This window comes from Jaculus jaculus, chromosome X (assembly GCF_020740685.1).
Source record: "Jaculus jaculus isolate mJacJac1 chromosome X, mJacJac1.mat.Y.cur, whole genome shotgun sequence".
NCBI lineage: Eukaryota > Metazoa > Chordata > Mammalia > Rodentia > Dipodidae > Jaculus > Jaculus jaculus.
In genome coordinates, this window is record NC_059125.1 from 148,829,620 (window position 1) to 148,844,218 (window position 14,599).

At 46.0% G+C, this 14,599-nt stretch overlaps 1 protein-coding gene across 7 annotated transcripts in view; it reads left to right on the forward strand.

Annotated features, from left to right (window-relative positions):
- The first annotated feature begins 999 nt into the window (after positions 1-999).
- Mtmr1 (myotubularin related protein 1) overlaps positions 1,000-14,599 on the forward strand; it is a 72,788-nt gene continuing 59,188 nt past the window's right edge. For 3 of the 7 annotated variants that reach the window (XM_012951311.2, XM_045140423.1, XM_004668927.2), the window contains exons 1-2: positions 1,001-1,285; positions 7,619-7,724. In XM_012951311.2, coding sequence (XP_012806765.1) covers positions 1,143-1,285; positions 7,619-7,724 — 249 coding nt within the window. In that variant the 5' untranslated portion in view covers positions 1,001-1,142. Of the gene's footprint in view, positions 1,286-7,618; positions 7,725-14,599 lie in introns of those variants that run through there. The other 4 variants (XM_045140421.1, XM_045140422.1, XM_045140424.1 and 1 more) reach the window with 3 other exon arrangements.

The following is a 14,599-nucleotide window of genomic DNA, read 5'->3' on the forward strand; positions in this document are numbered from 1 at the left end:
TCAGCTTGAAGCTATTCAGCCAGTAGAACAAGATGAACACAGGATGAACACGGGAAGCTCTGTTGCAGGACACTGTTGGCAGGGCATGACATGACCATTGTCCTCTTGATATGTGAGTAGCCCAGAGAGCAAACCCCAAGCCAAAGGAGCAAAGTCTGGCCCAGGAGTCAGATGTCTTAGATTCCTTTATCATCAGACATTGGCTTGATTTTCACAGTGGTGAGTTTCAATAACCGAAATTAAATGTTACTGTTAACATAAACCAGGGGCGGAAGTTCTGAGGGTGGCACTGGGACACATGGTTGCTCTACAGATGGCAGGGAGGTTGATTTGTGGGGGATGGAGAGGGGGGTAGAGGCAAGAACAGGATGGGGAGGAACTGCTAAAACGTAGGCAATCGCACATTGCTTCAAGATGTCAAGGACAGAGGCACGCAAGGAGCTTCCCAGAAACTTCCCTGAGGGGGAAAACAATTTTTTTTTAAATTAATTAATTAATTTGCAAGGAGAGAGAGAATGGGCGCGCCAGGGCCCCTAGCCACCACTGCAAACGAACTCCAAATGCATGCGCTCCTCTTGTACAGCTGGCTTATGTGGGTCCTGGGGGATTGAACCGGCGTTCTGTAGCTTTGCAGGCAAGCGCCTTAAACGGTAAGCCATCTCTCCAGCCCGGGAAAACAATTTTTGTTTTAATTCTGGAACTTCTCCAAGCATCTTTTTTTCCCCACGCCACATATCTCTATAGTCAATCTGGTTAGATTGCAGAGCACAGTTTGTCATTTATAAGCCGTTGGCAGTCTCCTTGGTTTGGTAAATGTTCGGGCCACACAAGCGGGTCGTCCGGGGGGCAGGCAGCAGGCAAACCCCAGATCCAGGGGGCCGGGGCGGCCCTGAGTAGTCCCTAGGCCCCGCCCATCAGACAGGCCCCGCCCACCGGCCAGGTCCCGCCCCCTCGCCCCCGCGCGCGCGGCCTTGTGGGTAACATAGGGCCGCCAGGTGACAGCTTAATGGCGGCGACTGCTTGAAGCGGGCTGACGGGCGGGCGGCCGGCCTAGCGGGGAGGCAGGGGGCGAGTGACACAGGTTTGCCGGTCGCTGGTCCGCTGCCAACTGCGGTTTCCCGGAGGCGGCGGGGTTCGGCGCCATGGACAGGCCGGTGGGGGCAGCGGCGGGCTGCGAAGGCGCCGGGGCCCCGGGCCTGGGCTCGGTGGGCGGCTGGAGAGCTCCGCGGGCCTCCGGGGCCGCGTCGGCCGGCTCCCGGCAGCCCAGCGTGGAGACTCTGGACAGGTAGGTAAGCGGGGCCGCGCCCGAGCTCGGCCGCCCCTCCCCGCCCCCGGTGTCGGGCCGCTCGGCTGCGCACCTGGCTCGCTTCCGCCCGGTTCGCTGGCGTGCCCTGCCCTGCCCTTGCCCAGCGCCGCGAAGCCTCCGATGGGCGGTGTCACCCGGCTTCTCATTTTCAGCGTCACTTTCTGACCTCGCGGGGATTTCAGACCCCAAGTTTACTGTCGTTGCCGCGGCTGCCGCCTGGGGTCTTTAACGTGAGGGACTGGGATGGGAGACAGGATCCCCTAGGCAGTGGATAAAGACGGGACAACTTCCAGACTGCTCAGGAAGCGAGGACACAGAATGGGGACTTTCGGTTCTTGACACTTCCGAGGGACTCATTCATCGTTTTCCTGAATACATGAGCCTCCTGCCTCTGAGGCAGTGGCAGAACTAAGGAGAAATCAGTTCAAGACCATGTACAGCTGGGAAAGGCCACAACCCAGTCCAGTGAGGACAAGGATGGCTGGAAAATCCAGTTTCTCCACATCTTGCCGTTTATTTCCCTGACACTGTGCACTTAGGCAACAGAGACTGTTGGGATGTCACTCAGTCAGTTTCAGATGTTCATTCCTGCCTGTCTTAGTCATACCAGTGTGTTGAAGTTTGGGGAGTTTCCAAAGACAGGGGCAGCATGATTGCTAACTGGATGTCATTACAGTGTATTTTAATAAGTCAGTTACGCAAGCGATCAGCTTCCCTAAAAACTAATTACAGCTAAGACAACACTTACAGGTGTGAGGACTTCATGCATCTGCAAGTGCTCAACAATGCATGAGGTCTGGGCAGTTCAAATAATACACAAGATGTCTTTTGCTCTCGGGCTTACAATTGAAATTAAATGTGATAGGCTAGGCCGGTGGTGAACGCAGAAGTATACTCCGGCCAGGGAGTGGGTCTGGATCATTGAAGGAGCTAGAGGATGTCACCCCAGCTCAGCATGTCTCATGTTCAGTGCTTTTCAGGAACTCCAAGTGATCAGGTCCCATGCCAAAGGATTTTGATTCAAGAAGTTCAGGGGAGACCTGCAAATTCGTATTTCGCAAAAGCTCCAAAGTCTCAGTAGTGATCCACTGTATCGTGTGGATGTGGGGTAGTTGTCTTCATTTACAGGTGTGGGGAAGTGTGACATTTGAACTAAATGGTGATTGGTAGCAGTTACCCAAGACCTGGAGTGGGGAGGGCTTTTTTGTTCATGAGACTAGATCATGCAGACATGTAGGTGATGTGGGATTAAGGGCAAGGCCTATTACCTTGGGAAGACAGCCATCCTAGGTATATGTGGTTCTATATAACCTACATCAGAAGCACCTCAAGGGCAAGTGCAGATTCTTGGGCCCCACTGTAAGTCTAGTTTCTGGGGTACAACCCTGAATTCTGCATTTTTAATAACCACTTTAGCTATGAGAAGGACAGGTCATGCAGGATGGTCCTGTTTTACCTGTTGGATAGGTGTAATTATTATTATTATTATTATTTTGGTTTTTCAAGGTAGAGTTTTGCTTTAGCCCAGGCTGACCTGGAATTCACTATGTAGCCTCAGGGTGGCCCCAAACTCATGACAGTCCTCCTACCTCTGCCTCCCAAGTGCTGGGATTAAAGGCATGTACCACCACACCCGGCACGGATGTTATTATTAAAATCTTTCTTCTACACTCTCATGTTTTTCTATTTTGGGTGAGAAATTATGGGGTCACCTTCACAAATGGGCCCACCAAAGGTTTCAGGTGAGCTGTGGGGATCCTGTTGACAGTGTAGAACGATTGCTGTTAGCATTATGGCAAATTGAATGGCAGTGGAGTCTGGTCAGCAGGTTAACAAAATGCTTCCTCACTCATGCATTTGCTCTGCAAATATGGGACATTTTTTAAATTACATAACTATTTATTAACAAATGAAATGATACCTTTATATCACAAACACACATATAGGATCTTACATAATAAACACCAGAAACATTCTTTCAGAAGAAAATAATATGCTGTTAACCAAGTCCCCTTCCCTCTAACAGGCAATATCTCATCATTGTCCTAAAAGATGGTTAAGCAATATTTATGAGAAATAACATCAAGGCACTTATTCTAATTAAAAATACATACTTTAAAACATACATCCTAAAGTTGTCAACCTTGATAAAAGAGAAGCAACACTATCATCCATGCATCCTTTTTTGGCAAATAAAGACTGAAATCTAAGTTCATTTATATGTCTGGGAGACAACTTTTTGAGGCGTGCCTGAGTTGGGGATACAGCCGGATACAAATGCCCATCTCTGCCCTCATGGAGCATATGTTGGCTGCAAGGAGGACAAAGCTAGGCTAAATGTGTCCTGTGTTAGATGGCCATAGGTGCTGGGGTAAGTCAGCTGGGAAGGGGACAGGCAGAATGGGGTATGTGCTTTGTGCAGCAGTTGGAGTTTTAGGTAGTGTGAGCAGGGAAAGGAGATACTTGATTCAAGCGCTGGAAGAGTTGAGAGCTTTCCAGGCAGTGGTGGTGCTGAGATCTCGGGATGGGAATGCGAGAGAAATGTTGCAGGATCAGCAAGCAGACACGGTGTTAGTAGTGAGAAGGGCTCCAGGGAGAGAAGAGGAGTTTGGCTAGAGAGGTCAGGGGCAACTGGCGGAGAGCCGCGCAGGGACCGTTAGGGACTTGATTGCTGAGGAGATTTGAGTAGGCTGTGGGGTGCAGTGGGGACAACAAACAGGAAAGGGAAGGAGCTGAAGCAGAAAACCCCCAGATAAGAGGCTGTAGGAGTCATCCAGGTGAGAGCATGGTGTCAGCCTGGGGTAATGGAGCCGTGGAGAGAGAGGTGGTCACTCTTGGACTTTGAAAACGACTTGCACGTAGAGGTGCTTGGGTTTGCTGAAGATTGTTTGTTGGCTGTGAGAGAAAAATCAATTAGGTTGGAGGAGGGCTGCAAGATCTTTAGCTATGGGGAGATGGTGTTACCGAGGTGACGTCTTTTAGGTAGAATAGGGTAGGAAGCAGCAGGCTATGGATGTAGAAATTGTGGATGCCACTGGTATGTCCAAGAGCAGTTGCCAAGGAAGCATCTGTCTGCTGGAGCTGAGGGGTGGCACCTTGGCTGGAGACCTAAATCAGAGAACTAGGCGGACACAGAAGAATAAGGTTCCAGGATGGGAACAGGGCAGGGAGATTTTCAAGGAACGTTCCCGAAAGGTGGGGCCAGCCTGGTGAGCCTTCCGCTGTCAGTTCAAGAGAGCCCAGGATATAAACACCAAGCCAGGAGCTTCCAGCCTGCAGAGGGAGCATGGGCGGCAGCTGCACAGACTAAGGGGCTGGAGAGGTCAAGTGTCCCATGTTTTTGAGGAGTGAAACTGGGCTCTACAAGCTTGGCTTGCCCGTGTGCCATGAGCCAAGGGGCCCTCACACTCCTGTGAGTACTGCGCTTCTCTTGGTGATGAAGCTGTGGTCCTGTGGGAGGATGTGGCTTGCTGAAGCTCACAGAGCTACTGGGACTTGAACCTAGGCCTTCTGTCTACTGGCTCATGATACCACTCTGTGTAACTTCTCTGGCCAGGACACTTCCTGCTGCAGGTGACCAAAAAAAAAAAAAACCCCACAGCTCAATCTACTTTAAGCCACAGAGGAGATATTTTGGCTCACAAAACTGCTCCCAAGAGGGGTTTGTCTGTCTCGTTTTCTTCAAATGGGTATGGGTGGGGATAGGCCTCCAGCAGCCTGTTGGTAGAAGAGGAACCTGGGATTGGCTGGGCCCAGGTCGCTCATCTACAAGTGGAAGCACAAGGGAGTGCCAGGCCTTCCTTCCCTCTCCCCATAGACTCTGATGAAGTGGGGGGTGCAGTACCTCAAAGTAAAGAGAAGTGTCCTTATCTGAAGAAGGCAGAAAAGGATCTTATCTTATCAGAAGTAGTGTTTGCCCAGGTTTTTCCTGTATTTGCAGTGAGCGTGGGTACTGATAGAGGGGAAAAAAAGAAGATGGGTTTGATGGTTCGTGCCTGTAATCACCAGCACCTGAGAGGTGGATGCAGGAGGGTTGCTATGAGTTTGAAGACAGCCTCATCTACATAGCAAGTTCTAGGCCAGCTGAAATACAGAATGAGACCCTGTTTCAAAAAGAAAAAAAAAACAGGCCAGCACTTGGGAGGCAGAAGTAGAAGGATCGCTGTGAGTTCGAGGTGTGCCTGAATTCCAGGTCAGCCTACCTCAAAAACAAAAAAAGGTTATAAACTAGTAATAAAGGTGACAGACTCCTTTATAAAGGAAACTAGAGCCCTCCATCTCCCCTCCTCCCTGTTAGAACTTGTGGTAGAGTTCTGATTTCTATGAGGACTATAGATTTCCAGTATATCGGAAATATCTGACCAGTCAGCAAGTGTTTCTACTTATATTTTCAACTACACAGAGGGGCTGCGTTAATGAGAGACTGGTACAGGACCTCAGTTTTGTTTATTTTACTACCTAGGTTAGTTTACACATTGTTTCCTTCAAACACATGAGTGCAGATTAAATTGACATTAATTAAAAAAAAATTTTATGAGAGAGAGAGAATTGAGAGAGAATTGGCACACCAGGGCCTCTAGCCACTGCAGTCAAACTCCAGATGCACGCATCATCTTGTGCGTCTGGCTTATGTGGGATTTGGGGAGTTGAACATGAGTCCTTAGGCTTCGCAGGCAAGCAAGTACCTTAACCACTAAGTCATCTCTCAAGCCCTTAAATTGACATTTTTTTTCTCAATTTTTATTAACATTTTCCATGATTATAAAAAATATCCCATGGTAATACCCTCCCTCCCCCCCTCACTTTCCCCTTGGAAATTCCATTCTCCATCATATCCCCTTCCCATCTCAATCATTGTACTTAGATACATACAATACCAATCTATTAAGTCCCCTCATAAATTGACATTTTTTAAATGTCTAAAACATCTCTTAAAGATAAAGTGTCTTTTGCTGTTCTGGTTTTTTTGAGTTAGAGTCTTGCTTTAGCCCAGGCTGACCTGGAATTTACTTTGTAGTCTCAGGCTGGCCTTGAACTCACAGCAGTCCTCCTATGTGCTGGGAATAAAGATGTGACACCATGCCCAGCTGCTGCTTGATATTTTTTTGTTTTGTCAGGTCTGAAGAGGAGCCTGGCTCCGGGGGGCAAGTTTCAATTCTGTCACTGCCTAGTTTCCTATGAGGTCCATTAGGTCAGGTGAGCCCAACCCAGCCACTTTCCAGTCAGGTGACTTTGGACAAAAATGGAGGCTGGACTTTTCTGCTCTGTAAAATGGGTCACTGCGCGGCTACATGTGCGGAACACTAGAGGACCAAGAAAGCAGAAGGTTCTGTTTATTGTGCTCAGTCAGCTGGTCATCATTGGCTGTGGCATATTTGGAAGGAGGGCCACTTCCTAATGGCATATTGTGGCCTCAGCACCTCTATTTCCTCATCTCCACCCAAGCTGGCAAGTCCCTATTCTGCCTTTTTGTCACACATGGTTATGAGACTATCCCATAACAACTGACAGAACCTTTTGTAAGTCATTGAAACACAAGCAGAAATGCAATGCAGTGTTAGTATTGTACTCGAAATGCCATTTCCAGCTTGTTCTTTACAATTACCATCACCTTGGCTCCATCAAGAGCCTTTTGTTCACCAAAATTGATTGAATGTTTGAAGATCATACGCTGTAAAGTGAATATTTTACTTTGAAATAATTATATATATTATGTTCAGAATCATTTTTCCATATAATTTATTTTTTTAAGTTTTTATTTCATTTTTTATTATATTTATTTGAGAGGGAGAGAGAATGGGCACGCCAGGGCCTTCTAGCTGCTGCAAACAAACTACAGACACATGTGCCACCTAATGCATCTGGCTTATGTGGGTCCTGGGGAGTCGAACCTGGGTCCTTTGGTTTTCCAGGCAGGCACCTTAACAACTAAACCAACTCTCCAGCCCTTTCCATATGATTTTGATAAAACCTAATCTTACTTTTTTGCATCAGTATTTCTGTTCTTAAGATAAATGGTAAAGCAAAGAAATAGCTCAGTAAAAGTTCATTAATCTAAAGAAATGTACATACTAGCTGGTCATGGTGGTACATGCCTGACATCCCAGTGCTTAGGAGGCAAAGGCAAGAGGATTAGAAATTTCAAGGCCAGTCTTGGTTACATAGTGAGTTTGAGACCAGCCTAGGCTACATGAGACCCTGTTTCAAAAAAAAAAAAAAAAAAAAGGTGTGTATATCCATTCCCTTTTCTGTATGCCTTTTTCTCACCAGGAGGCTATGTTTTGAAATTTTTAATCACATTATTTCTTTTAGTCCTACAGGGTCACATGTTGAATGGTGTAAACAGCTTATAGCTGCTACAATTTCTAGTCAGATTTCAGGTTCAGTGACATCAGAAAATGTATCCCGAGATTACAAGGTAAGCGATATTGGGTGTTTAATTCATTTCAGCAGATAAACAGCCAAGACGTTTTACAGCTGTAGTTCATGCAAGTCTCTGGCTGCTAATGCTTAACTGCCATTTACTTGGGAAAGAGGACAATGGATCTCTGTTGACCAATCTGTAATTTAGAGGAAAATTTTTACATCTGTTCAGTTTTGAGAGAGCAAACTATCCTTCGAGTCTAGCCATTCTTTTAAAAATCAAGGTCTGTTTAATTATGAGTACTACATAGCTGGGCAGGGTCCTTATAAGGGAGTTTGAGGCATACTGAGTTACATAGTGGGACCATATCACCTCAGACATCAAACCAAAAGAAATGCATATGTTTTCTTTACTGTTCTGCATTCCAAGAGACCCCATAATGTGCAGGATCTCCCGCACTTCACAGTGGGTCTTTGTATTTGGGTTTAACCTGTGAATACTCACCATTAACCTGGGTTACTAGAATTCAAAATAGAAAATCACAGTTTTTTAGTTCTTATTGAAGAAAAATAATTTTTCTTGTTTTAAAAGTTGGGTCCTCTGCATATTCTACAGTTAAGCATCTTGGCACAGTCTGTGAGCCCAGCATTATCCTGGAGCATCATCGATACTCATTTATTGAATTACAAGCAAAACTCTCACTTGCTCCATCTTTGTTCAGGCTAAAGACTAACTTTGTTTTAATGCCGAACTATTTACAGGCACACCAAATGCAACCATGTTTATATTTCACTTGTGTTTCCTTGGGGTTTGGGTGTATTGCAGTCATTTTTGCCCGATAGGAAGAGACGGTTGTCTTTGGATAAGCATATGTGAAGTACAATTGGTGTCAGCTAATAGTCTCTCCAAAGAATGGTCCTTGCAAGACATGAGATCATCCACATGCTTCAAGAACTACAATCAGGGTTCTAATTCTGAACAGTTAAGAGCGCCTTGCTTCATTCCTCTTTTCTGTCAGCATAACAAGTGCAGAAGCAGACTCAAGAGCCCATGTGGCTGAGATTTGCCTCAACCAACCAGCAGGTGGCTGTTTATTATGCTTCCCAAGGGCTATGTACTACAGATTGGGTAATCTGCCTACTAGAAGAGTGACAGTATGTCCCTTCAGAGTGTCCTCCTTTGCCTGATCTTAAAGGAACACCTGGGGCGCCTGGTCTTCAAGGCCTAGCCTGGAAAACATGGTATGTCTAGTGGGAAGTATATCATCTACTGGATCACTGGATGGCAGGTCGTGGGACAACTTTGGATTCCACTGGTCCCAGTTGCCCTCACCTCACCTAAAACTGCCCACTGAAGGAGATCCTTGAGGATGTAGGCCAACAGAGGGTAGCTCTCACACCATCCTTTTCCTATGGACAGCCATGCAGCGTTTTTACTGTGGTTGAATGGTATTATGTGTGTTCTAGCATGGCCACTGTGGTAATATTAGCACTTGGCAGGCTGAGGCAAGAGTATCACCTAGAGTTCAAGGCCAGCCTCGGCTACATAGTGAGCTTAAGACAAGCCTGGGTGACAGTGTGAAACCTGTCTCAACCTTCTTCCTCCCTGGAGAAGTTGGAGTGTTGACTGAGAATACAGCTTTCTAACCTTTATATTATTTGTACTGAATGTATGACATGACATTTCAGTTTTCATCTGTTTGCACATTTTGCATAGCAGAATCAGCTCATGTTAGGGTGGTTTAATGGGTGATTTTCATAAATAATAAAGCTTTTCTGTGTTTTGAGAACTGAAAATTTAAGTTGCTGTATCAGGGCATATTGAAAGCCTTTGCTGGGATAGTGTAAGACAGCATGTTTTGTCTCTGTCCTTACTATATTTGCCCTGGAGTACATCTGCAGAGTCAGCATTAAGCTAATGATTTGTGAAGTATGCTTTCTGTCAAGGAGATTTTTTTAAATAAAGGCGTAACATATTCCCACACCCCAAGGATAATTGTACATGCTAATTATAAAACTCAGGGTAGGGGCTGGGGAGATAGCTTAGTGGTTAAGCGCTTGCCTTGAAGCCAGAGGAACCCAGTTTGAGGCTGGATTCTCCAGGACCCACGTTAGCCAGATGCACAAGGGGCGCAGGCATCTGGAGTTCATCTGCAGTGTCTGGAGGCCCTGGCGCGCCCATTCTCTCTCTCTATCTGCCTCTTTCTCTCTGTCGCTCTCAAATTAAAAAAAATAAACAAAATAAATAAATAAAACTCAGGGTAGTCCCATTGGGTGACTGGGACCCTCTTGCATGAGTGATAACACGGGGCTGGCTCTGAAGGTCTAAATACAGGCTTTCAGTTGAAGCTACTCCTTGATAATATGTGAAATTACATACTGAATAAATATCCTCTTTGAAATACAAATGCAGGGCTCCTTTATTATGGTGATTGGAATAGGAGCAGCCCTGCATTGTCTTTGCTAATATAGCTTCTGGGCTGTGTGGTTTCACAACACTTCTGGTGGTGCGGTGCTGGGGGTCCTTGCATACGCTAGGTAAGTGCGCTCCTGCTGAGCTCTACTCACAGTCCTGTAAGACACTTTGATGTGCTGTTCATGTAAGCCTAACAGCCCAGTGAACTAGCTACGCACTGTTGTAAGTATCAGGCTTAGAGAGTGACCTCTTTAGGGTTGTGTAATTAAAATTGGGATTGGGATTTGAATCCACATTCTTGTTGAAGAGCGAAGAACTAGCGTTTTGTTTTGTTGTTTTTAGTTTTCCCCCTGAGGTAGGATCTCACTCTGGTTCAGGCTGACCTGAGATTCACCATGTAGTCTCAGGATGGCCTCATCTCTCCTCACCACCCGTTCCCCCTTGCTCCCTCCACCTCTCACTTCCTTCCCATTCCTTGTGCCTCCTCTTCCATCTCTTCTTCATGCCCCTCCCTTCCTCTACCTCCTCTGTTCCTCTCCTCCTCTTCTGCACCACTCCTCTTCTTTCCCATCCCCTTCTCTCTCCTTTCCCCTCCCTTCATCTCGTCTCCCCTTCTCTCTCCTCTCTTAAACCCTCTTCTCTACAATTCCTATACCTCTTCTCACCTCCTCCCCTATCCCTTCCCCTCCCTCCTTCTCCATTCCCCTTCCTACTTACTCTCCTTTTCTCTTTTTCCTTCTCTCCCTTCTCTCAAGTCCTCTTCCTTCTCTTCCCTCCTCCTGTCCTCTTTTCTCCCACCTTCTTTCTCTATCCCCTCCCTGCCCTTTCTCTCTTGTCCCTTCCTGTTCTCCTCCTCTGCCATCCTCTGTTCCCCTTCATCCGTCCTCTCTTCACTTCTTTAGTCCCTTTGCAACAGGATTTTGGAGCTCAAGGAAAGTCCTTAAACTTGAAACCCTGGGTTTCTAATCTGTTTTAAACAAAGCATTGAAATAAACAGGCTAAGAAGGATAAATTATAAATTATTACATTTATTCAGGGGAGTCCATGAGCCAAGGAAAGGGGCTGGATGCACTCACGTGATCAGAGAGCCCATGTGGGAGCCGAGCATGGGCCTGGGGAAAAATTGTGAAGGAATTTCTCAGGGAGATTTTAAAATGCTATAGCTTAAAAAAAACTAAGGGCCTTAACAAAATAGAGAGTGGGAAGGACATGGTCTTACTGGTATTGGGACCTCTGAGATTCAGACATGGAGCGATGAGCAGCCAAGACAATAAAGGAAGGTCCCCTACCTCCCCATAAGTCTATTTATTGGGCTCAGGGGGAAGAGAAAGAGAGAGAAAGATAGGTGATTAGATGAGACTGGATTAGATGCTGAGTTCTAGTTCTGCAGCAGGCCAATTTTGACATCTTTTGGGCTCCCCCCCCTTTTTTTTTGAAGCCTTCCCCTAACTGGCTACCTAATAATAAAGCTTTCTAGCTAGTTCCTGCACCTTTTCCTGCCATCTAACCTCCCCATTTCCTCTTCTCTCTCTCATTCCTCTTCCTTCTTCTTCCATCCTGCTTTCCCTTGTGTTCTCTTCTGTGCCTTCTTTTCTTCTGCTTTCCTGTCCCTGTCCCCTTGAATTCTACCCTCTCCTGCCTCTGCCTCTGCCTCAAAGAGTGCTGGGGTTGCAGGCATGCCCCGCCAGTCCTGGCCTCATCTACTTCTTGTTCACATTGTAAAGACAACTATTAATGCAGGTAGCATGCTCAGCTTACAGAGGTAGTGTTGTGAAATGACGCTGTCACAGCTGAAATGATAGTTAACTAAATTAATAAGTACACACTTTAACGGCAACTCATCCAAGTATTTGTGGATAATTAAGACTATTAAATAAAATATTTTGTTTTGATTACTTTCCTCTTACGAACTCAATTGTTTTCATTTTACTAGACCTTCAAACAGTAAAAAAAAAAAAAAAAAAAAGAGCTGGGCGTGGTGGCACACGCCTTTAATCCCAGCGCTCAGGAGGCAGAGGTAGGAGGACTGCCATGGGTTCGAGGCCACCCTGAGACTCCATAGTGAATTCCAGGTTAGCCTGGGCTAGAGTGAGACCCTACCTCAAAAAACAAAACAAAACAAAAAACCAAACAAAAACCTTTATCTTGAATTAGAAAATTTTTAGAACACGATGCGCCTATAATCATTCATAGATTAGATGCAGTAATGCAGGTACAAAGTGAACTAAAATGACACAGTTGGTCGTAGCATCCCTTGTCTGGACAGTAGAAGTAGACCAGGAGAGAGGTTTGATGGGATAGTAGAAATAGTGGTGGCTGGCTCTGTGACCTTGCAGAATCTGTTTCTGGGCTTTTCTCATCTGGAAGTCTAAAGAGACAATGGTTAAATAAGCTAAGTGCCTTTATTCTAGAATATTCTTCACTTATATTTTGCTCAAAAGGATTTGATTCTGGCTAGATTAGGGAACTATAGTATTTATTGTCTTAGCTTTTCTGTTCCCCTCCTGTCTTTTTGTTCCTGTGTGCACACAATAGCTAGATTTCTTCTCTAATCATTCTAAAGGAAGAGGAGGAAATAGGGATGTGTTATACAAAGCTTAATCATGGAACAGGATAATGCAGTAATTATACTCTGGATCCTCAACAGAAATTTCCAGAAGGGCTTTGGAGAGAACTTGGAGGCAGTGCATGAGAAACACTTCATTATGCTTGAACTAACTTTTGGTTAGTATTTCCTAAAATGGGCACTAGTGTATAAAAAGGTTAGCTTGAGCAAGACTTTTCAGGATCCATGAACATCATCCATATTGGACGAGGGATGGGATGGGGGCAAGGAGGAGGATGAAGTGAGAAAACAGGAGCAAAACAGATTTAGATCAAATTATCTTCCTTTATTATGACTTTCTTTTTGCAGTGCTACAGATTTAACCAAGGGTCTCACATGTTCTACCATGGAGTTGTAACCTTAACCTCAGCTTTGTTCACGGTGCACACTCACAGCGTACTGCCTCATTTGCTCTCAACATGACTATGGACAACTAAGGCCTCTCTGGAGGTGGGGCCTGCAGCAGTACATTCCCCACAAGTCAAGGAGACCAAGCTATCCCTTCAAAGATGTCCTTAGCAAACAGGCCCAGAGAGCCAAAGTGGGCCTTTTCCCCAAATTAGCACTGTTGCAGTCAGGTTCACATTGCTGGTGGAAATCACCTGACCAAAAGCAGCTTGTGGGGAAAAAAAAAAAAAGGTTTACTTTGGCTCCCAGGCTTGAGGGGAAGCCCCACGATGGCATGAGCAGAGAGAGGGTGGACATCACCCCCTGGCCAGCATAAGGTGGACATAGCAACAGGAGTGTGTGCCAGACAGTGGCATAGGGACACTGGCTATAATAACCATAAGCCCGCCCTCAACAATACACTGCCTCCAGAGGCGTTAATTCCCGAATCTCCACTAGCTGGGAACTAGCATTCAGAACACCTAAGTTTATGGGGGACACCTGAATCAAGCCACCACAGGCACCAAGTGGAGGATCAACAGAACTCCTCACCCCTCTGTGTGGGAGTGCCTGAGAGAATGACATATAGGGGAGGAGAGGAGCTTCATTTACACTCAACAATCTTTCTATACATTTCAATTTTGTGGCTTTTCCTTGATTTATTGAAAGCCATTTAGAATGTGGTAAGGGCACATAAAGTTTGTGTTAACTTGGATGGTATTGATGCAGGATTTGGGTTTAGGAAGGGATTAAATTCCATAAAAATGCAGGGAATCCCAGGCCTGGATTCCAACTTTTGGATTCTTATCAGTGGCCGAAAATAATTGAAAGGATTAAAAAAAAAACTCTGAGAAGGATAAATTACGAATTACTAGGTTTACTTTAGGGAGAATTAGGATTCAGGGGAAGGCTAGGTGAAAGACTGAAGCCAGAAGTGAAGTATCTTCCTTGCCACTGGCAAGGGGTGGGGAGAATGGAGAGAATGTCCTTCACAGAGAAATCTCCAAGAGGGGAAAGAGCCTCTAGAGAAGACACTTGTGCGTGTAGAAAGCTAAGCATGAGAGCCCAAACCAAGAGTCCCCTCTCCTTCGTTCTCCCAGATGGGGTTAGAAAAGACCAAAACAGGAGAGTGGCCTGGAGAGATGGCTTAGCGGTTAAGGCGTTTGCTTATAAAGCCAAAGGACCTAGGTTCAGTTCCCCAGGACCCACGTAAGGCAGATGCACAAGGGGGTACATGCCTCTGGAGTTCATTTGCAGTGGCTGGAGGCCCTGGTGTGTTCATTCTGTCTCTGCCTCTTTCTCCCTGACTCTCTCAAATAAATAAACAAAAGATCACACATTGTAGTAAACCTGGAAAGCATGTAGAAAACAAGCAGGAGAATGCCTAGGCAAATAAGAAATCGTCCCTGCCTTCCCAGCCAGGCTGGGAAGGGGAGGCCCTACCAGAGCAAGGACCAGGAGAGTCAGGAGCCAGGAGAATTTAAAGGGACCAAGTGCGTTACACATGGTCATCAGACTCAGG